Source organism: Diprion similis, chromosome 1 (genome assembly GCF_021155765.1).
Source record: "Diprion similis isolate iyDipSimi1 chromosome 1, iyDipSimi1.1, whole genome shotgun sequence".
NCBI lineage: Eukaryota > Metazoa > Arthropoda > Insecta > Hymenoptera > Diprionidae > Diprion > Diprion similis.
This window is the reverse complement of record NC_060105.1, coordinates 6,713,433-6,736,039: the sequence shown is the minus strand read 5'-3', so window position 1 is coordinate 6,736,039 and position 22,607 is coordinate 6,713,433. Positions and strand designations below refer to the sequence as shown.

The following is a 22,607-nucleotide window of genomic DNA, read 5'->3' as shown; positions in this document are numbered from 1 at the left end:
ATACAGTACATATATACGTATACAGCCAGGTGAATATATATATATATATATATATAAAACAATGTATATGTATTTATATATGTATGTATGTATGTATATTTGTATAAAATGTATAACTCTATACGAGGCTGACGTAATTACGTTACGTACGAAGAGGGCTTGCCGCTTTTGTCGTATACAGTCAACTAAATTGGCATAAGAAACGGCACAACCAATATTAGACCTAGACTTTACGTCAGGGAATTCGATTATCCTGTCCATCGTTGTATATCAAAAATGGAAAATAAATGTAACGTAAAAACAAAACTACACATGCACATCCTCTTCATTCGACAGAGAAAATCAGGAAACCGGGATAAATCAGGGAATTTCTTAGAGAATATCGATGATAAGATTGGAACTTTGAGTCTGGCGGAGAAATGAACTGGTTCTTATACAAAGTACTATCGATGTTAAGAAGAAATAAAAAAAAAATAAATAAATAATTGCAACTAAAATTTTTGGAACTAGAAAAATCCTAGTTTTTATACTGGAATACCGGGAGAAAAATCGGGGAATTTGAGATTTCAAAAAGCGTACGAAGCGTGGTTGTTTCCAGTCGTTACCCGAAGTCTGTTATTGTAAAAGATTTTTCGTTTCTTCACGTAATTGAATTATTTATTTATTTTTTTTTTTATTAATTCTTGTTTCCTTTAACACGTCAAAATATAAGGTATAAAGTACAGTCCTCTTTTCCTTATAAGCTAAATCGTCACCCTCGTACGTCATCGTTACGTCACAATGTATAGATTATACTCGCGCGTTTTGTCAGTGTAATAATAGTTGCGGTGTGACGTTATTACCGCACTTGGTAGTACGATATACGTATAATTAATATTATTCGATAACACCTAGTTTATTTGTTCGACGTTTATAATAGTATTAAATGTAATTATTTTTGTCATTTTTATTACTCTTTTTCTTATGTTGACTCCTTCTCCGTTATCCATAATAACGTATATTAAGTATATGTATATATGTATACATAGTATATATATCGTGAAACAATAACAAAATAAATGGATGAATTGCTGCAGTGGAATCCTTGCGAAGTGACCTGAATAAAGATTGCGGAAACTGTGAATACGAAACGTCAAAACGATAAAGCGGTAAACCGATAAACGTCGATGGTGTAGAATCGTGTATATATAGGTATAATATAGGTATATACGTAGATACTCAAGGGGGTATATGACTGCGGTTAGCATCCGGAAAAATTTAGGTATACACGATTACATGCCAATAATGTAATACTTGGCATCAGGGTATATAATATAAAGAGCCTATAATTCTACTGAACTTTGCCATTGGCATATATGTACATACAAAAGTATATGTGACTGGCAAACAATTACTTATTGATCGATTGGTCCTTTACATAATTGATTACGCACCGCCGGATGTGTGCAACGGTATTTCTTTCATTTGCCGGATCGAAAAATCAATTAGCCATATTTTTAGACGATTTATTCTTTTCCTGTTTCTTTTTTTCCGAGATGGTTTTTTTTTTTTAAATCTATTTTTTTTTTTTTTTTCTTTCAGTTTTATATACACATCAATTTTTCTCACATGAATTTTTTTGCAAAGCTTAAAGATTTAAAATATTGTTGTTTTTTTAGGTTTTCTGACCGCGAGAAGAATAATTGAGCAAATATAATTTTTGTATTATATATATATATATATATATATATATATTGATGAGACCAAAAAAAAAAAAAAAAGAAAAAAGAAGGAAATCTTTTGCGAATTTGCAAACGTCGCGTAGGCATAAGCTCAAGTTGATTTCTCCAAGTAGGTTAGAAAATTAAGCGAGAAGCTTTACTCTCGAGTATATGTATATGTATACCTAAATAACTATGCATGGTATACCTATATATATGCAGGGTGTCTGTCTGCCTATCCAATTAGCATACAGGTGTGTAGCATTATACTTTGGAACAACCGTCTCGCACGCTATTCTAGGCTGTGCATTATGGGTATACATGCATGTTATTCCCAACTAAATACATTTTGCAGCATTATCATATGAAAAACGCATTCATCGACACGTCGTTTTATTATTTTAAATATACTTTTTATTCGGACGACGATGTGATATTACCGAGACCTTCGTTTTTTCTCGTGAAATATTTTTTCAACGACGACATTACGAAGCGTATTAGCGATGACGTGTTCTTGATACACGTGTATATACAATTAATCTTACGGGCACATACGTCATACATACATACATACGTACGTACGTACGTACGTGCGTAGAATATCCGTAAAATAATGCTGTTTCACCGTTTGATTTTCAAACCCGATCGTGTTATAAGTCGTAAAGCGTTTTCTGATTTACGTTTTATATTTGGTGTATTTTATATATATATATATATACGTATTATTAGATTCTCAGACCAAATTATGCGAAATTATTATTATTATACGATTTGATGTAAACTGATCGCGATATCGCGACTTGTCCTCCTTCGCCAATCGCCAATTTCTCTTATATTATACATACATATATATTTATTGTATATATATATATATATATATATATTGTTCCTGATACCGCGACGTATTTTATAATACACAAAGACTATAAGTATTCAGGTATAGACGCGGTGGTAAATTTATTATTTTACATATTCGTGTATACCTACGCGTGTATGTATACATTATATATATATATATATATATATATATATATATATATATATATATGTATATCGTATACACAGCGAGTCAATATTTGTCTCGGATTTCAGCAGTCGATCCGAGCGGTTGGATTAAAAATTTCCGGGGCAAATTAAGGCAGGGAAACGGTAGAGGATTTTTTTTTTTTTTTTTTCTTTCTTTCTTTTTTCAATTCTTCAAAATTTACATAGTCAGGTATTTTATGTATAATATACACGCGTGTGGAACATGCATTTATATGCATATATGTACAGAAGGTAGATAGATATATATATATATATATAATGTATAGAATATGGAAAACGTGGAGCAGCAAACCGCCTCCTCCTCTCCTTACCTTTGATTATAAATAGAAAGTGAAAGACTGGTACGATGTCGCATAATTCTCATGGTCGTTAGTCTTTGCCTATCGATATAGGTTTTTATGTATATGTATATGCAATACACTGGGTTATTCCTGACTCGTATATTCCCAATATTCTCCTATTCGTTGCTTCTTATATATGTATATACATATGGCTGTGCATATTTTCGTATAATATGTGTGGGTACGTGAATTTATTTTAGCCAAGCTGTTTTCACGGAAATTTTTACCAAACGGCCAACACGACTTTATCGTATCGCGTCATGTTTCACGTAATGACGTATAATTTGCGTCATTCCTTTGCTTTTAATACATACTATCGAGGTAACGTTACGCTATCGTTTCACAGTTTTCGGTATTCGTAGGTACGTACAATGTATAATCGTTTTCGAACGGATCTTATAATTTATAACTTATAGGCAAGACGACTTTTTTTTTCTTTTCTTTTCTTTTCTTTTTTTTTTACGCAAGGTGAGCAATAATATTGTGAAAAAATTCTATCGACAAACCGTTTGATGTTATATATAGAAGTCAGTTGTAGAGTTATACTAATATTTGTGTTCAATCTAATTATTATCCTCTTTTCTATTATATTTACACAAAATTTGCGCTATCAAATCATCGAATTTATTTCGTTTATTCAATTGATGCGTTCATTTGTTGAATCGGTTATAATGTCGATGATTTTATTGTTTCAAACAATTTATAGTAGCACGAATATTATATGATTGGAGTTTTCTAAGGCATCGGTGTCATTGCTCGCGAAAATTGAGTTAAATTTGTCTGATATGTGTTACACGTTATATTATATTATTATGTTCAATAAGTGACCAAAATCTTCTTACGAATCTATAGTACATCAAAGCATGTAAATAATTAGAGTGTGTTATATTCCTATTTTAAATCTCTTGACTTCCGGTTTTAACTTCCAAGCGTTAAAATCGATTCTATGCGAGTTAACATTTACTCGCTAGGGTTCACTTGTGTCTACCCTATATGTATGAGTACACATTATAATGTGTACACAGTATGCATGTTTCTACAGTGCAATAAGCGTATCGGCACATGTTACATTGTGTAGATGATTTGCGTATGTTTGTATGTACAACAGTTTGTGTGCATGGTCACGTGTCGTTATCGTTAAAGTGTTAAAACAGGTGTTCTTTTCTCTCGACGAGACGATAAATAACGGTTTATAAATTCGAGCTACGGGTGGCGATTATATTTACGTAATAATAAATGGTTCGAAGTAAAGATTGAATTTCAGATTTTTAGATTTCGATTAGGAATCCTTTTTTTTTTTTTTTTTTTTTTTTATTTTTCTTCTTTCTTGTTTATTTAAAATTCATACACCAACGTGCTGGTAAAGAGGAGAAAATTGTAGCCTAAAAATTTCATGCTTACAGTAAAAAGTTTCTTCTATGTAATCTGTGATTGAAAAAAGAAAGTATTTATTTGTATGTAGAACAATCCAATTAATCGTACATTAGACACTGTCTAGGCTTCCGGTTATTTAGAGTTCTTTATGCTTTACTCGAAATACAATTGGTGTATAGTATCTAACTATAATACTTCTTGCTATACTATATCCAGGAAAATATCAAGTTTGGTTGTCGACCAGACGGCGCCGTGCTTTGGCTCCTTGGCTCATTCGGAACATAAAGTACGAACGTATATACACATAGGGTTGGATATATAGACATCTTATGTACCGACATACGACTCTAACTCACATGCGGAAGTAGAAAGAAGGGGAAGCAGAAGAATTTCCGTACATGCTTGATAGGGACGAGGACCGACGCCTCCGTTTCACGTTTTTGGAATGTATATATTTGTAATTGCAATTTTTCTACGATAGTACTATTTCATTTTTCTGGTGAAGAGGGAGGGGCATTGATAGTGAGAATTTCAAAGAAATTCTACCGTTGCTTTGGCTGCCATCTTGTATTTATGGAGGAATTCGTTTTCGTCTTTTTCAAATTGATCAACTAAATCAATTACTTGCGGGAAATTTAATTCTCCAGACAATTTTTTTCCTGCGATCAATATTTTCGACTTACAATTAAACGATGGATTCAAAATAGCGGTCGAAACTACTCTGAAATGTGTGGTTGAAATTCTGAACTTGCCCCCCCCCCCCCAAGACCAGAAAAATGAAATAGTGGCATCAAAAAATTGCAATTTTAAGCGTTCTGTTTTCTTGTATAAAAATTCTGAAAAGGGAATCTAAGTGCGGGATTAGCCTGAACATTCAAATATAGTAAAATTTTTGATCTACATAATGTAATAGCAACGAGACGTCGGTTCAATTTGAGTGATGATGAACGCGAATTGATCGTCGGGTTCCGGTTACAGCGTCCTATCATACCGACTGCGTTAAGTATCACATTCCGACTGATTCCGTAATTTGGCATTATTCTCAAAAGCTTTTCAACCCCAATCTCCGAAAAGAGGATCTCTAGAGAGAGGCTGAGTGAGGGAGAGCTAGAGTGAGAGGGCGAGATAATCAAAAAATCAGGCGCCCGACTTGTATGGTATTGATTTCCTGCCCTCTCTTCTCTCTCTCTCTCTCTCTCTCTCTCTCTCGAGTGTACGAGAGTAGCTAGCCTCCCTCCTCCTCCTTCTCTTTCTCCTCTTCATCCTCTTCATCCTCCTTCTCATGCCGCCAACCGCAGCGAGATGAGAAGTTGCGGCGCCATTGCGGATCAACAGCTGCCTGCGTGACAGTTGAAAGTGAGGTTAGGTTCACCCTCGGGCAAGTTAGGGTTTCGATAGAGTTTAGGAAACACTCTGTCAACACGTTTAACTATAATTCTCGACCGATAATAGATATCTTAATATTCTCAATGAATATTTAGCCGGTGTATTTGACTCGTTTATCGATCATTCACATGTCATTCAAGATTCTCTGAACTGTTTGTTAAATGATTTGGTGAATGAGCTAACAGATCAATGAATTCATCAATTAATGCCTTTGACAAATTTAAAATGCCTTGGGCATGGATAATTTGTGGTTATAGTTCAAAGCTTATTCATATCGATAAACAATCAAATGCTGGATATATTTTGAACGTGGGACGGTCTTTGGTTGGTTTTGATAATAAAGACTGTACGAAAATAATAAATTGCCACCGGCTTAGTAATGAGAATGGAATTCAAACTCGATCAATGGTTCGAGCTCAGAAAGCCAAAGTCATTCGTCGGGAAACTAGAACTAAATTATTCTGGCTTTGACGTACTATATTTTATTTTATTGTATTTTAAAAATGGATCGTCAAGATCGAAGTTCGTCACGTTAACGTGTCAAGGAATTTTCATTTAATAGAAATCATTATTTCACAACCTCAGAATAGCACGTAGTGTAGCAAACGTTAAACTACGGTTCAATCAAAGCAAAAAATGAACATTTTGTAGCTACTACAAGACCTTTGAAAATTTCTACAGCAGCAAAATAGTCATTTATTTTGTTACAATAGCGCTGCGAAATTCGTTCGTTAGGTTTCGATAAAAAATGTTGTGTAGTTGGACAAGAACTAAAATTTACTGGTAGAAAAAAAATTTTCATAGTTTCTTTATCGATGATTAAGATTTAATATACAATGTCAATTCTTTGCTCTGTTGAATGAGAAAAGTTTCCAATTACCGCAGGAAATTCTCTATAGTGTTAAATTGTTGTATACCTTCAGTTTGAATTTATTTAACCATCCTGATTATTTCCATGCCTTTCTTCTTTCAGCTGAATGAGGCTGATGGAACCATTGGGTGTGGCTCCGGAGGTTGTGGAGCTTGGGACATTGAAACGATGGTCAGACTATCCTGTCCAGCACCGATTCACTGATTATTCAAACACTCAAGGGGAGCCTGCTCACCATCCGGCAAGTCCGTTTCCGTGCCAGCCACTGCTCAACAATAAAATTGCATTATGGTAAATGGAGGATTTTCACAATTCTTTCCTTGCGATATTTCTGTACGATATTTTTTTTTGCCATACTGCATAACTGTGTCTCACATGATTGTTGAAAGTATTGCGTAAAGCGGTAATGGACTGTAACTATTCTTCATTCGTGGTAAAAATTGCTTATTATTACAGGACCGGAGACATTTCCATACTTCAGGTGGATTCCATTGTCAATTCTACAAATGAGACTATGGATGATTACAGTCCTGCATGCCAATCAATATTTGCTCGAGCAGGATCTGCTTTGAAAGAAGAAATTTACGACGAGGTTAAAGGTACTGATATCAAAATATTGAAACTACAGATATTTTTTTACTATGGGATATTTTGTGTACAATGAAAATTGATTTCAATTGTCGTGTTTTCTTATAAGTTTTGAACATTAGAACTTTTACATTCCGGGATCACTGAAAATTTTTTTTTTCTCATGAAACCTACCGATCTATACGTGACCTAATTTTATTTTCAACCCCATTCCAAAGAATGCCGACATTTATTTGTTCTTGTTTCACGTCGCGTGGATCTGGGACAACCGATCTTAGAGAGGTTTGACAAATGGGCAAGATTTATGAACAGTTGGACATTGGTTTCTAAGATTCTTGTTGTTCAAGTAGTTTTACAAATAGGTACTTTACAAAAAATGTTTGATCATTTTTTTTCACTGGCAGTAAACTCGATCATAACTAATCTGAGCCTGATTCTTATTCATGGAACAATCAGCAGTCTACTCGAATTTTGTACGATAGTGTAACCGATGTAATATTCTCAGGGCGGGATCGTAATCCTTGAAAGCCAATGTCCAAGTTTAGCGCAGTTACATAACTACTCATTATTGCTAATGTACAAATCACTTGACTTGATGGAGTGAGTAGATTCCAATTTATTCGCAAAAAAAAAAAAACCTGTTTCACGACCTTTTTAATAATCATCCACACATGCTGATAAAAATTCATTAATTCTATAGTCATATTCGTAGTGAATTGGTATTCAAGTTTCGTTGCTTTTTTTCTGTAAGTTATTTAGTGATCGAACTGCAAAACTCTTTGGTTAAACAGCGGGAAGAATCGTTCGAAAACACTAAAAATTATTTCTCCGAAATTACTTGAAACATGATTTTCAAAAATTTGCTTATCGGAATCGTTGAATAGCTTAAGTTTTTTAACTGGTAATCCCAAGATTGAGGGTTGATTTTTATTTCCATTGTGTTCAATCTTTTGTTAACTTAACAATGAATTACCTGATACTTGAGATGGAGTCCCATAACACATAGTTTTGCTTTTGATGCTCACTCAGTTCACTCCGGTAGAATGACATGACGGCATATTCCTATGTTTGACTTTTAAATTCTTGAATTTTACTGTTTCTTTTTTGTGCAGAGTGCAAGACGGGAGAGGTGCGAACTACACAGGGTCACAAACTGCCGTCTCGGTACATTATACACACGGTTGGTCCGATCTACAACATCAAATATCAAACTGCCGCTCAAAATACGTTACATTGTTGTTACAGGTGGGTTTTTCTTTTACACATCCATAATTACGATGAATAATGTACATTTTCTATCTCATAATTAATAATTCTTTTTTTATTCACGTCTTTTTGTTTGTTTCAGAAACGTTTTACACAAAGCCAGGGAGCTCGGCTTACATAGTATAGCTTTGCCAGTGATTAATTCCGTGAGACGAAATTATCCGCCTGATGCTGGAGCACATATTGCGCTTAGTAAGTCTTTGCTACGACTTTGTCCCAAATTATTCGGTTAATGCTTCTTATAGATTTTTTTTTGTTCGAGAAAATGAACCAGCTTATGGTTTTTCAACGAAGTCTATTTGAAACAAAGTGAATTTAATGCAAATTCAATTTATTACATGCTTACAAATTTTTCACTCAACAGGAACAGTGAGAAGATTTTTGGAGCAATACAGCGACACGATAGCCTGCATAGTTTTTGTATTAGAGGCCTGTGATCTAGGAATTTACGAGGTACTCTTACCGCATTATTTTCCGAGAACACCTGCGGAACAGGAAAACGCTCGTTGGCAACTTCCAAGTGATATCGGCGGAATGGACGGCGAACCTCTGCTACCGGATCGGCAGATCCGAATTATTGACAATCCACAACACGCATTACATGGTAATTGATCTGCAAACAATGCATTAATCTTATACGATTACTGAAACAGCAAAGACTTACTTAATAGTTCAATTTCTACGTATTTTTGAGATGCTTTGCATCTAGGAGTAGTGCAAAAATAAAAACAGAATCCAGTAATGTCGTGTTGATCGAACAAACAAATCTTGTTCGAGGAATAGACGAAATTTGATCAATGTTAAGTATTTTTTTCAAATTTTTTTCCCCCGAAGTTTTTCTACGAATAACAGACTAGGATGTCTATTCATATTGACGTTATCAATCAGGTTGGCTGACGCATTGATAAGATAATAAATTTATTTATATAAGGAGCTTCGTAGTGACAAATCGTTAATACTTGGTGAAATCACACCTCAGCAACGTTTTCAGTGAAATTTATCAATTTCTTTGTGTCAAAATGTCGGTAGAAAGTGAAGCAAGTGTGTCTAAATGCGTCGTCATTTCAGAGGAAAATTTTTGTGACAATAGTGTTGACGTTCTCAGTGTTACCAAAAATGTTAGCAATATGGTTGGAATAGAATCATTTACACCACCTGGCGTGTCCGAGAACGTTAATCTTTCAAACGAAATCTCAGAAAATAAGTTCAATGATGTGAAATACGTTGATACTTTACCTGAAGTTCACAAGGAACCACTCGATTCGTCCAAAGAAATGAATATCCCAACCGCGAAATTTCGCGATATTGTCGATGCTAGTAAAGACGTGAAAGTTTTGCCTGAAAATATCAAAATATCAAGTAACGGAAAAAAAGTTCAATTTTTATCAGGTAGATTTTTATACTAACTTTTTATAGTATTTATTTTATATTGTGACTATGTTCAAATTCAAGTATATTAATTGAGTCTGCTACGTAAATTGAATTTTTCTGCTCAAACATCGAGGTTTCTCTTATCACTTTGAATCCTTATCATTTTAGAGATGATGAAATAATCTATAAAAAAAAAATATTTGACAACTTGTCAATAATGTATCATAGACAAATTCGAAAAGAGCGTCAGTAATCTTTATATTTTCTTTTCAAAACACTGTCTCTCAACTTTCGAGTTTTTTCAAACATTGCTCTGCATCGAATATATACTTTGTTATTTGTTTTAAGTGTAATGTTTTGAAACAATGCAGGAGAACCATAATAAAGGAGTTACAAAATACTGTATATTTATCAGGAAATCCGTTCTTACTCAAAATTTTTGTAATTGAATTTGCACTTGCAAAAAATGATACGTTTTTTACTGTAATTGGAATGCGATAAGGAGATCGATGAATCTGACAAACTCTATCCTCGAATCCAGATTCAATGAATATTGTGATCAGAAAATTTCCCCTCCCCACTGATGATATTATATATAAAAAAAAAAACAAATCAATTTCTTATTCATAATTAGAATTAGAATTTTTATTGTCATACCTTAAAGACGAAGCTTTTTTCACATTTTTCTAGGCGATGAAACTGTAGAGATATCTAGCCAACTAGAGACTTCGGTCAGCCTGGGTGAACATGCATTTACGCAGATGCAAGGTGACTTGGACAGGCAGCGACTCCTTGGTGAAAGGCCGCTTGCAGATCCGCTAGCCGACATCATGCTGAAGCAAATGCAGGAGAAAGAGCGGTGAGTCTGTTCTCCGGTTACGTATCACGTTTCGTGTACAACAATCGTTTCCGCCAGAGTTGAAAGCATCTAGGCAAAAAAAGAAGAAAACAATTTTATGAAGACACAGTTCTGCGATGAATGAGAAAAACTTGTGTCAAAGTGTTTTGAAAGTTTTGCAACGCAGGAAAATCGTTAATTATAATTGTCGATCATTTAATAAATTGATTTTGCGAAAAGTTGGACGAGGAATAAAATTTTTAGCGTATATATATATGGATATATACCATTTTTCAAAACATGAAAGCTTATTCGTGGATTGAATTAAACTTGTAATTATAAAAACAAAATGTTGATCCAATTTATCTCGGAGTCTGTCGTCGTTTTCATCAAGTCATTAGATTACGAATGAAATTGTATATGTCGTCAAAAAAAAAAAAAAAAAAAAAAAAAATTACCTCGAAATGGGAAATTGTTTTTTTGATAATTGTTTAACAATTTAAACACTTGATACAAACACATAGACACAAATTGCCCGGATTTTGCAATCTGCGCTAAATATAAACGATTTTTTCGTGCCATCGTTCCAATTTCAAAGTTCCTCCACGCGCGGATGCGGAAACATTAATGAGAAAACTACGTGTATCCATGAGCATGGATTTAAGTGTGCAATAAAAATTTCTCAACATTCTGAGTGAATGAAAATTTTCAGAGAAACGAAAATCTGGTTTTGTGGAAAAATTCTGACGTAAATAGACTAACGATTATATATATAATTTTTTTTTTTTTCTCTTTGAAAACCTTCTTACCGATCGACCACCACGTCAGACGTTAACCGAAACTTATAAATAAACCATATTATAAACGGTAAAAATTATATAACGTACGTTTGATTTTTCCGTGAGTCTGAAATTCTGTCGTGGTAAAAATATTTTTTTACTTAGCGCGTTTATTTCACGATTTTTTTACGGTGAGAAAATTTTTTTGATAGAAAGATTTTGACGGTATTCAACAGTCCGCGAAACTTTGTCGTATACTTGATCATAGTCAGTCGAAAACTGGAATACTTTTGAATGTACTAGGGAATAATTAATCGCCAGCTCTTGTTTTACATCAGCGAATAAATTATACCAATATTATAAAACACCTGTAATTCTGTAGATATCTTTTCTTGACGTCAAACGAAGATAACAATCACACGGCAGGTTCCTCTGACGCAAATTAACAAAGATTAGGCGAAGATAATTTAAAATTGTATCATCTGTTTCAACACGTTTTTACAAGCAATTTAATTCCCATTGTCAAACTCTGGAGCGTATAACAAATTTACATACCTAGTTCAAATATATGGAGAGGCTTATGAACTCCTCTTTAATGTATAGTAAGTTTCATTCGTTGAGGTAATTTATTAAAAGGTTCAATTTAATGAGTAATAAATATACGAAACGAATAATTTATATACATTAATAGGAGTTTTGATTTCCTTGTTTAATAATAGATGAAAATATTATGCTGAATTTATTTTTTTTATCGTAATTTATTTATAATAATAGAAATGAAGCTGCGGACAAATTTTAATATTTATATATATATATATTATAAGATATCAACAATCCGAGGAAAAGTTTTACTTGATCAAGACGCTCAAAATTATTCAACTCCGGAGTTTTCTTTATCCGATTTGATATTCTTGGTTTGTTTTACTCGCAGACCATATATTCCTAGATATTGTTTAATTGTGAAAATTATAAAAAAAAAAAATTTGTACATATTGAACAAAAATATACTTTCATTCACTCTTGACGTAACTGTTTGTTTTAAATTCTAACTGATCTCAAGGAATCATTAAAACCATTCGAACTGGTTTTCCTCTTTTCGGAACGTTTAATTCCGACTCATCCTTGAGGCGCATAAATATTGATCCGACGTATTTATGTATCACGAAAAATTTAACACCTTCTCCAAAAATACATCATTCGTTGTTCAAAAATATCAGCGCGTGGGGTTCTGGTATCTAGGCCTATATAAGTATAACAAATCGGTATATGGGACGAAAAACATTGAGGGATTGGGAGTAAGGCGTGACTAAGAAGGAGGACATCTAAACATCTTTCGGGGCTAAACTCGCAAATCACAAACATTAGCCTGAAGCGACGTTAATTGCGCGTATAATGTTCGTCCATCATTAAACGCGCATCGTGCATGCCGCTATAGATTAGTGTGTGCGATTGTTTACTTGATCCAAAATCCTCTGAGATACGCTTCTAGCCGATTTATGAGGCTGAAGTTAGTAACTTTAGCGTGTATCGAAACATTGGCAGAGTGTTCAGTATTCATGGGAATTATGGAATCAGGGAATTTCATGGCGGATTTGGAATATATTGATTCTCATCTTAGGTTCATAAAAAATGAGCGACTTGGTGAGAAAAACAAATTTTTCTTTCAAATTTCAGGCAATGGTCATGAACGAAGCCCTGATTTTTTAAAAATTCCTCACAATGAGCTGTGCTGTGTTCTTCTGTGAACCAGAATAAGAATCGGCTATACGTATAAATAAATAAACTTTCAGACTTTCCGAAACTTGTTGTTCTAGCTAGCTTATCGGCTATCAACAATTAGAGATGTGTTGTATTATCATTTTTTGGATATATCATTTATTTAACTGCCTTCTTAAAATATTACAAGGTTATTAATTTAAATTATTGCATTAATTAATTTTTTTTTTCTTTCTTTATTTGTAATCGATTTTCTTTTATTGAGGTCAATTTCTTCCATTCAACTCAATTCATGAATTTCAATTATTTTCTCAAGAATTCTCGATAATTCGTTCTAATTCAAGTGAGTTACAATAAAAATTCAATTCATTCTTTTGTGTTTTCTGTTAATTCGAATTAATTTTTGTTTTCTCTGTAAATGAATAATTCTCGCACGAATACAAGCTAATTCAAATCAACTTTAATCAATCTTCCATAATTCAATTATTTCTCAATTAATCCTCATTATTTCAGTTTATTTTTCATAATTTAGTTGATAATTATTAATTCAGGTGAATTATAATTAATTCACAAACCTACTGCATGATAATTCAATGAATTATTTCTCCTTTCGCGAAACCGAAAAATTTCGATGAATTCAATTTCTTGACACCGCAGCGGTTGAACTTTTGACAAAAAACTTGAAAAAAAAAATGCAATTTTTTCGACTCTCTTCAATTTTTCAGTTGATAGTTACAACGATTCAATCACACGACTTTGTGCAAAATACTCTTCTGCGAAAGGGTTCTTTTCTTCGTTCAAAAAACTTATAAAAATCTTTTATAATATGCTTTTGCAATGATTTGAATATCGTTAAGATATTGAGAAATGCGACAACTTATAGCCTTACGATAAATTTTAAACTTTAATTCATCCACGTTCCCAAATTTCTTTCAACGATTTTTAGTAATAAAAAATAAAACGAAAGGGAAAGAAATAATCGTAAAATAACCGAGAACGCACACGCAGAACGCGTAAACCTAGATTTGACGAATATGTAAACCATTATACGACGTAACACCGGCGATTTGTATGAAAGCTTTTACGTACACATCAATAAAATAAAAGTAAATTCCATGCGAATAGTAAATCACGACGAGAGTACGTTTATTGGGAGGCTGCAGGAATCTGGGTTGAAAGAAAAATTCGGAATGGCAAGACACGCACGGGGCGTCAGCAGCTAAGTAATGAGCTTTCGGCGAGCTGCAGGGCGGATATTGAAAGCTCGGTTGTAGGTGCAGCAGATCCAGCTGTCGTTCACCTGCCGTTCGCCGGCTTTCCGACCTAGCCCAACCAGCGGAAAACCGCCAGGATGCCTCGAAAGAGATCAATACTAAACAGTTCCCTCTGGAAAGCGGCTGTTCTACTCGTGACGTCAGTTACAGGCTCGATATGACAACCTGGAGCTGTGTAAAGTAATTTTGTCCCGAAGCAAGCGAGTCACGGTAGAATCGTTGATCGATTATCACAGCTTGATAGAAGAAACGAAGTGTGTTGTTTTTTTATTTGCTTTCAAAACAGAGAATTTACGAATAAAAATCATAAAAATCATGATTATGATAGATCGATTCTAGTTTTTATACTATTAATAGTATTTTTAAGGGAAAAGGGGTGGTTTTGTAATATACAAACATGATTTTATTCGCAAATATATTTGTTCTCAAAATTAACGAAAGAAGGCAGGGCAGCAATAAAAAAATTTTTTTTTTTTGATAATCTTTAGATATTAATTGATGAAAACAAAATCGAATTATTCATTTAAATATTGCTATTTTCAGTTATGCATGAAAATGTTGATAAAATAAATAATTCGAGAATATTTTGAGAAACTACGCTTAATCCGAGGATCGTTTTTACATCAAATTTTATATCTACTAATTTTGATTATTGATTAAAATTTCAAACCACTCGAATATTAAGGGGAAAAAAATCACTTCTGATATTACCGACCAATTATTAACGATCAGAGAAATTTTTATTCAGTAGTCGTTAACTATTGGGATAATTCAATGTTATAGCAACGGTAAATTTATTTCAAGGCTTTACTGAATGGGGGAAGAAAATTGTCGTACCTGAATCAAACAAACTGATTCAACTTTGGGCAACAAACAGAAAATTTTCTATCGACAACTATAATCACACAAATTACTTTGTAATTGCAAGAATATTCAAAAACTTTATTGCTACGGCTTAGAATTTTACCAGAATTTTTCATCAGCTACTAATTTTAAAAAACAAATGAAAAAATGACATTTTACTCAGTTTACATATTTACAGGAAATTTTGTGACGAATGAAGTTCATGCATGCGATTAAATAAACTTCGTGCAATTAGTTTCGACTCGAATTACTGCAGTAAAATAATCGTTTAGTTGTCAGAGGTAATTTTTTTAAATCTATTTTCGCTTCGAGTGAAATTAAAGAAGAAAAAAAAATGAAAATAAAATTCTGTACGATCGTTCGAAAATTTAATAGGTCGTCGTATGTCAGGGGTCTTTGTAAGTAACACCGGTTGATATTTGCAGCCATTTTGCAAATCTCGACGGACAGGATTATAATGGATATTAATTGGCGCCACGCGATATTTTTAGCGATTTTTGGTTTTTTCTTAAAACTTGATTTTTATCATTTCATAGCATTTGGAAGAAATTTGACGTTACAAAATCTGGTAGGTACGTTTCAAAAACGTATCGATTATAATTTGATTTACCAAAAATCGTTCGAGAATATTAAAATAAATGTTTCTCAACGTTTGTCAAGTTATATTTCCAATCACAATTCGTCATAGTTGTTGGCTAGATTGTCATTAATAAAAATCTTGCAGACGAGTTGCAAAATATGGATATAAAAATGGTGCTTTCGGCGTTTTTATGCGTCTGGTATAAATCGATGCATATAATCATATATGTTCATTGAATGGTGTAAAAAATATTGATTGAAACCAGATCGAAACTAATTGCAAGATTCGATGCTTTGAAAATATACGCACAACTTCCTGAAAATATTTTGCAATGAATCTCTTCTTGAAAATTATAATTATATATATATGAGGCAGATCATAAATATCCAATATAACATATATATATATATATTTAGTCTGTCGCCCGGAAGTTTTGCAAACTGGAATTGCACGATTCGGTTAGAAGAAACGATGCGGATGTTGTTAGGGAATTCCTCATCTCTTTTTCACGGAACTCTGCGAGTGAGTCAGATATCTATTATTCGTCATAGAAACGGCGTGTATATATGCAGCAGGTTAAGAAATCCTTGCACGTAATGCATATGGTAACAAAATCTTTAAACAACACTCGTCTGTTATTGTTGGTACTATTTTATAGCCGATTCATTTAGCTTCAGATTCACAATCTCTTCACGTCTATATGTACATATGTATGCATAGTTTTCATCTCGCTCTTTCTATCTTCAAAACGTTATACAAAAGCTTCCGCGTATTCCCAGCTGCATGCGAAATGCTCGTAATTTCCTTTTCTTTCTTTTTTTATTACATATATATACATTTTTATTTATCCTCTTCTGCTATTTTCCTCTTTCTTTGTTTTTCTTCTTTCCATAGTTTCCGTTTCATCGGGCAACCACCTCCTCGTGTTTACTTCTCGGATATTGGATTCTCATTATATATATATATATGTGAGGAGGGTGTGTGTGTGTGTGTGTATACGTATACGTATACGTTTACAAGGAGGATATTGCGTTTCTCTGAATTAACCCAACGCAGCCCCCATCATCTTTCATAGAATATCGCAGTTGGCAATTGCGCCACGAGCTTCGAAACGCCCACGCCGCTTATAACGTATCGTAAACAATTTCATATTTTAACCATTTATACATCCTCTCCCTCCCTCTATCACTCTCTCTCTCTCTTTCTCTCTCTCCGCTATACCGTCGATGCTTGCGGTATAATACCGGACGTTGCTTTTCCGCAGCTTCAGTTCTCCCTGGATCTTTCAAGAGTCGATTTCAGTTTCATCCCCCTTTTGTTTTCTGCGCTTCGGAGCCAGTCTTGCTCGTTGTACTTGGTATATATCATCGAAAAATTCAATATCATCAAATCGTTGGACGATTATCATTAATTGTCGCAAACTGTGCGCGAAGAACGATTTTTTATTTTGTCATTATTGAACGGTTTGTTACTCTATCGACGATACATTCATTGCGAAGAATAATAAAGTGGGATAGCAACGATTTTTTTTCATTCGTCGTTTTTCTTGATTCTATATATTCATTGTTATTACATCTCGCGTCTTGTCAATAACTTTATCACGTGAATTATAGTAAATCAGTGCGGTATATATATGTATATTCTGTAATTAAACTTGTTGTGTTGTTGACTGCATAAGCGATTCATATATACGTCAAGGTTTCAATATGCAACCAAAGAAGCAAAAAAACGGAGTCACGGTTGCTAAAGAACCTAAGCTTGCAATAATTGCCAAGTCGCTGGTGTCGACTGAGAAAAGGTGAGAGTTTCATGCTGCAGCGATACGCTGCACGATTGTAATGATCATAATTGAGAAATCAAACAGATTTAGATATTTCTACGCGGTAAAAATTACTCTCAAGTCATAAATCAAACAAGAATTTATGTATATAAGAGTATAATATAATTTATAAATCGATATTTTTTTTTTTATAAATTTTTCCGGAAATAACGAATATTCGTTTCAATCTAGAATATATCTTTATTATCGATAACTGAAAAGAGACGAACGATTAAACACATAATGTGCTTCGGAAAAAGAGAGGGGAAACAAAAGAAAAATTGATAATAATGATTTTAAAAAAATTGGACAGAAATGGAATCAAAAGAGGTTGCATGTATGTATACAGATATATTATGTCGACATTGTTGACCATTGAATAAGAGGAAGTTGCTCGACATTTGCTGAGAGCAAGTATCACTTATTATTTGTAAAGTTTATTAAAATTAAAACTGTCGATTTCCAATGTTGAAAGGTATTTAATTAATTTATTTTACAAATCGCGGATCTTTAAAAGTCTCCTACAAGAGGTATAATTTTTCTCGACGTGAGGAAATAATGTTTATCTTTGCAATATTTCATATGTATTGTGTAATTATTGCGATACTTCCGATCTGAATTTGCTCTTCCTCCCCCCCCCCCCCCCATCTTTTATTACAACGTATCGCTTATTGACATTGGTGTATAGATATGGATGTTGTGTTATACATACGTCGAGTGATTAGGTTAAGCTGTTAGCTTGTAATTGGTATAACGAATATATGTAAATTGTATAGTCGTTGTTGGGTAAACGGTTGTACATTTTTCAACGTCCTACGTACCTTATACACTAGGTTTTCCGACCTTCGTCCCATCTCCGAATACACTCGTGTTGCAATATTGTTGAAAAAAAAAAACGAAAAAAAAACAACTTTGAAAATAGAGAAAAAATACGATATTTACTTTTCGTCATGGAAATATATTAGTATTGTTTATACGTGAAGTATAAATGCGTGTTACGAAAAATAAATGATCTCAAGGCGAGTATAATATCTAGAACGAAGAAACAAACAGACGAAAATAAAGATTCTGTTGTACATGGTTATTCTATTGAATAAAGTAATTTATTTTATTATAAAGGGAAAACTTGAAGATTACTTATTTTGCTCACTTTAAAAAATAGAAGGAGAATTTTTTTTTTCTGTTTTACGAGAAACGTTCTTTGTTAGCCGATAAAAGAATATCTGTTAAATTTGTGATTTATTAGTGATATATTATGTTTATTATTTTATAACGATTTCGAATCGGAGTATAATTAATACACGTGAAAAGACAATTTGTATTTATTATTCGCTTGTAGATTTTGAATGTCGCTATAAATCGGTAATTCAGTAAAAACGATAATAACTAAAAATATAACTATACTTATATTGTCATTATTCTATATATATGTATATGTAATTAAATGAATGTATCATAATCAATTTTACATTAAGAACGATTTTGAAGAATAATAATAATGAAATATCAAAATGGCAACATTATTTGAACGCAGATGCTAAGCATCTAGGGTTATTGAATTCGAAAACGCACCAGGTTGAAGTTGGTAACGTTGACGTAACAAAACATCCGGGAAAAATCATTAAAAAACGATTAATGTCTTATAATGAGTTGACTTTTTCGAAATCTAGTCTGTTTCATTTATCAAGGTTTAATAAATTTCAGACAATTCTAACTTACTGAAATTTATTCTATACTTTATCATGTAATTTAATAATTTAAATACGACTTCATACATAACGAAGAACATAATAAATCATGAAATTTTAGATTATAAAATAAAATACGTAAAAAATTATATAACAAATCGTATAAGGGCTCATCGTATGATTTTTTATACATTTTATTTTATAATCTATATCAAATCATACGACGAATTGTATAGGTTTCGTTGTAACGATTCTTCGTAAACGTACATTGTTACAGTAACGTTGCTAACTTCAACCTCATGCGAACGCACGATTATTTTCTATTATTACCGCGCACAGGTTGAATATATATTTTCACGCAATTCCAAGTGCGTAACAAGTGCGAGTATGTAGGGAAGACACAAAAGCACCGGGTATGCGTAAAAATGCTGAAACACAATATCGAATTTTGCAAAGATGCTAAATAAAATGTACGTCGTAGAATTTGAAAATGCAGAATCGTCGGAATCGGCAAGAATTGGTGACGTAGATAATCCTCAGGATTCCGACTATTCAACATTTTGATTTTTTCTCAATTTTCACTTTTCTATATATTTCTAGTTTTTTTTTTATTATTAATTTCAAAAATCTTCAAAATACATATCGCGGTGCTAATCCCAAACCGGCTTATAATATTTATTTTCCGTCTATCTAAAGCCAAAAAAAAAAAAAGGTCGCATAAATATTTATCGCATAAAAAACAAAGAAAGAAAAACAAACATACACGCTCTTTTGACTTTAAAACTTTTTTTATAATATTTAATTTAAAAATAACTCTACGGAATTTTCGGCAATGAAAAAAAAAAAAAAAAAAAAAATTATACACCCTTCTGTCATTAGCATCTCGGTATTTCAGTGCTTTGGCAAATCGTACGACCGCGTACCCTTGTGTTTTCTAGAAACCCTGCATCTTTAACCCCCGTAAGAAAAAAAAAAAAAACGACGGCGTCGCGGCGGTGTTTCATCTATCCTGTTTTTTCGTTCACGTCGCGTCGTCGTCGGTGCGATTCGGCGTAGCGTCTGACTTGCACAGGCTTCTACTACTGCCGTCCGTCCTGACCGAGGTAGGGAAGGAAGGAAGGAAGGCGTCGAAAGTGGAGCGAACGGCGCTTGCGAATTGCGGATTCTTCGAGTAGTCAGTGCGCCGTAACGCGTCAGCCAAGCAACGGCAGTAGCAGCGGCAGGTGCTTTCATTCCTCGCCTTGAATTCATACAGATCGAATTGCCTTTCGAGATTATTTCTATTCTTGTTTTTTTTTTTTTCGCATCATCCATTTCGCGGACGAGATCGAGTGAGAAAATTGCTGATTTCGAACCTGTAACTCTCTTGGATTCATTATAAGTGCTACGGAAAACTTTTTCAATTAATATAACGCGATTTTATTCACGTATCAGCTGTCTGCGGTGATTTGTGTCTGTGTTTTTATTTATTTACTTCTTTTTTTTTTTTTCTTTTTTGCTTACTCTCGAAGCCAACAGCTGCGTTTATAGTTATAAACTAGGAGGTGGTGGATCCGCTGTTTCAGATTGCAAAAAATAAAAAAAAAAACAGAATCGTCATGGTTATGATCGACATTATCGACGACGAGGATCGGTACGTTGATTTTAATAAAGTTTCGCATCGGTTGTCTGATTTATTTTGTTTGTTTGGTTCATTTGTCATTTTATTCATTTATTTAATTATTTTTTTTTTCACTTTTTACGAGTATTCCTTTCCCAGGCAGAAAAAAGAAACTTTTGCTCAACGAGGAAGTGAACGAAAAATCTCACAGGATTTATCAAAGTCGATTTAATTACAGTAATCGATCCTTTTAATTTCACGTGTCTATTATTATATCCTGCTGCACCCGAAAAGTAACCTCGAGACACCTAAATTCAGCTAATGATCTGCGTGTTTAGGGCTTGTGACTACTGGATTCATTCGAAACTCGAGCACACGATATTGCATTCGTATCGCGTGCTTGCCAATCACTTTCGCGCTTCCGATTATATTCCCAAATACGTATATATGACGATTATTTTCAGCCCGACGTTTATTATTGTTTTATAACCCCTGTACCGGTTTCATCAACCTAATTGAATCTGCTCGCGGTATAAATAGTTAAATTCAAATATTAAACAAAGCATAACTCTGATGATTCTCATCCCCCCATCCCCTCTGATTTTTTCAATTTCTGCAAATAAGTAATTATTAAAATTTTGTTTTTCGTACAGAAATAACAATGCTTCGCAAATTTTTTGATAAACTGCGCTAGATCGCGTGAGAAATTGAATACTTATACATTGAAAGTAACGATTTATCGTGGCAATTTCATATGATTTTTATTCTCTTTGTGCAGAAATATTGGTATAAATTTTTTTTCGTTTTACACTTGTCACCGATCGTTGACCTCGCCGAGTGGCAAGTCTAGCGCGGCGTATAATAAAACTCACCCCCCCATCCCCTCGTACCTCATACTTGCAGGTTCGCGCAGCCCTAACCACCCTCTTTTAACTTTTAACACACATAAGAGGCCCTCCGAAGGGTTCTTCGGTTCGCGATTTAAGTTTCGTCAGGGTCGACAGTTTTGTCCTCCTGCGCAATTCGTTTTATCCACCACACACATACACAGACACACACATACATATACACATACCAGTGAGTAATATCGTAGCTACATACGATTTTGGTGTTCCAATCACTCGAAGAGATTTTGTAAATTATGCAATCGCGAAATGAGCTCAGACGATAAAATTAATTGTACAATTATGCAAGCGGGACGATGAGAACAGAATTTTTTTTTTTTTTTTTTTTTATAATTCTATGCGAGATCGTTCGACACTTCGACTTGTCATATTAATATTTTTTTTTTCTTCAAGTGTATAATGACAAATTATTATACGACAGACGCGAGCGAAATAAAAAAAAAATAAGAAAACTTGCTTATAAAATGCAGCAAGCTTTGAAAATTGTTTCTATTGAAAGCCCACGTGGTCGCTGCGTTCTGCTCAAGGTCGAAGCAAGCCCTCAAGTGTTGCTTTGATATACCTTATCCAGCCGGAGCTAATGTACATACCTATCCTATC

The 22,607-nt window shown here is 33.6% G+C and overlaps 1 protein-coding gene across 1 annotated transcript in view; it reads left to right on the top strand.

Moving 5' to 3' along the window:
• Positions 1-22,607, top strand: part of LOC124413369 (protein GDAP2 homolog) — a 34,897-nt gene that overhangs the window by 5,428 nt on the left and 6,862 nt on the right. Inside the window, exons 2-7 of the mRNA XM_046893941.1 lie at positions 6,822-7,010; positions 7,176-7,318; positions 8,420-8,552; positions 8,656-8,765; positions 8,938-9,177; positions 10,635-10,803. Coding sequence (XP_046749897.1) covers positions 6,826-7,010; positions 7,176-7,318; positions 8,420-8,552; positions 8,656-8,765; positions 8,938-9,177; positions 10,635-10,803 — 980 coding nt within the window. The 5' untranslated portion in view covers positions 6,822-6,825. The remainder of the gene's footprint in view (positions 1-6,821; positions 7,011-7,175; positions 7,319-8,419; positions 8,553-8,655; positions 8,766-8,937; positions 9,178-10,634; positions 10,804-22,607) is intronic.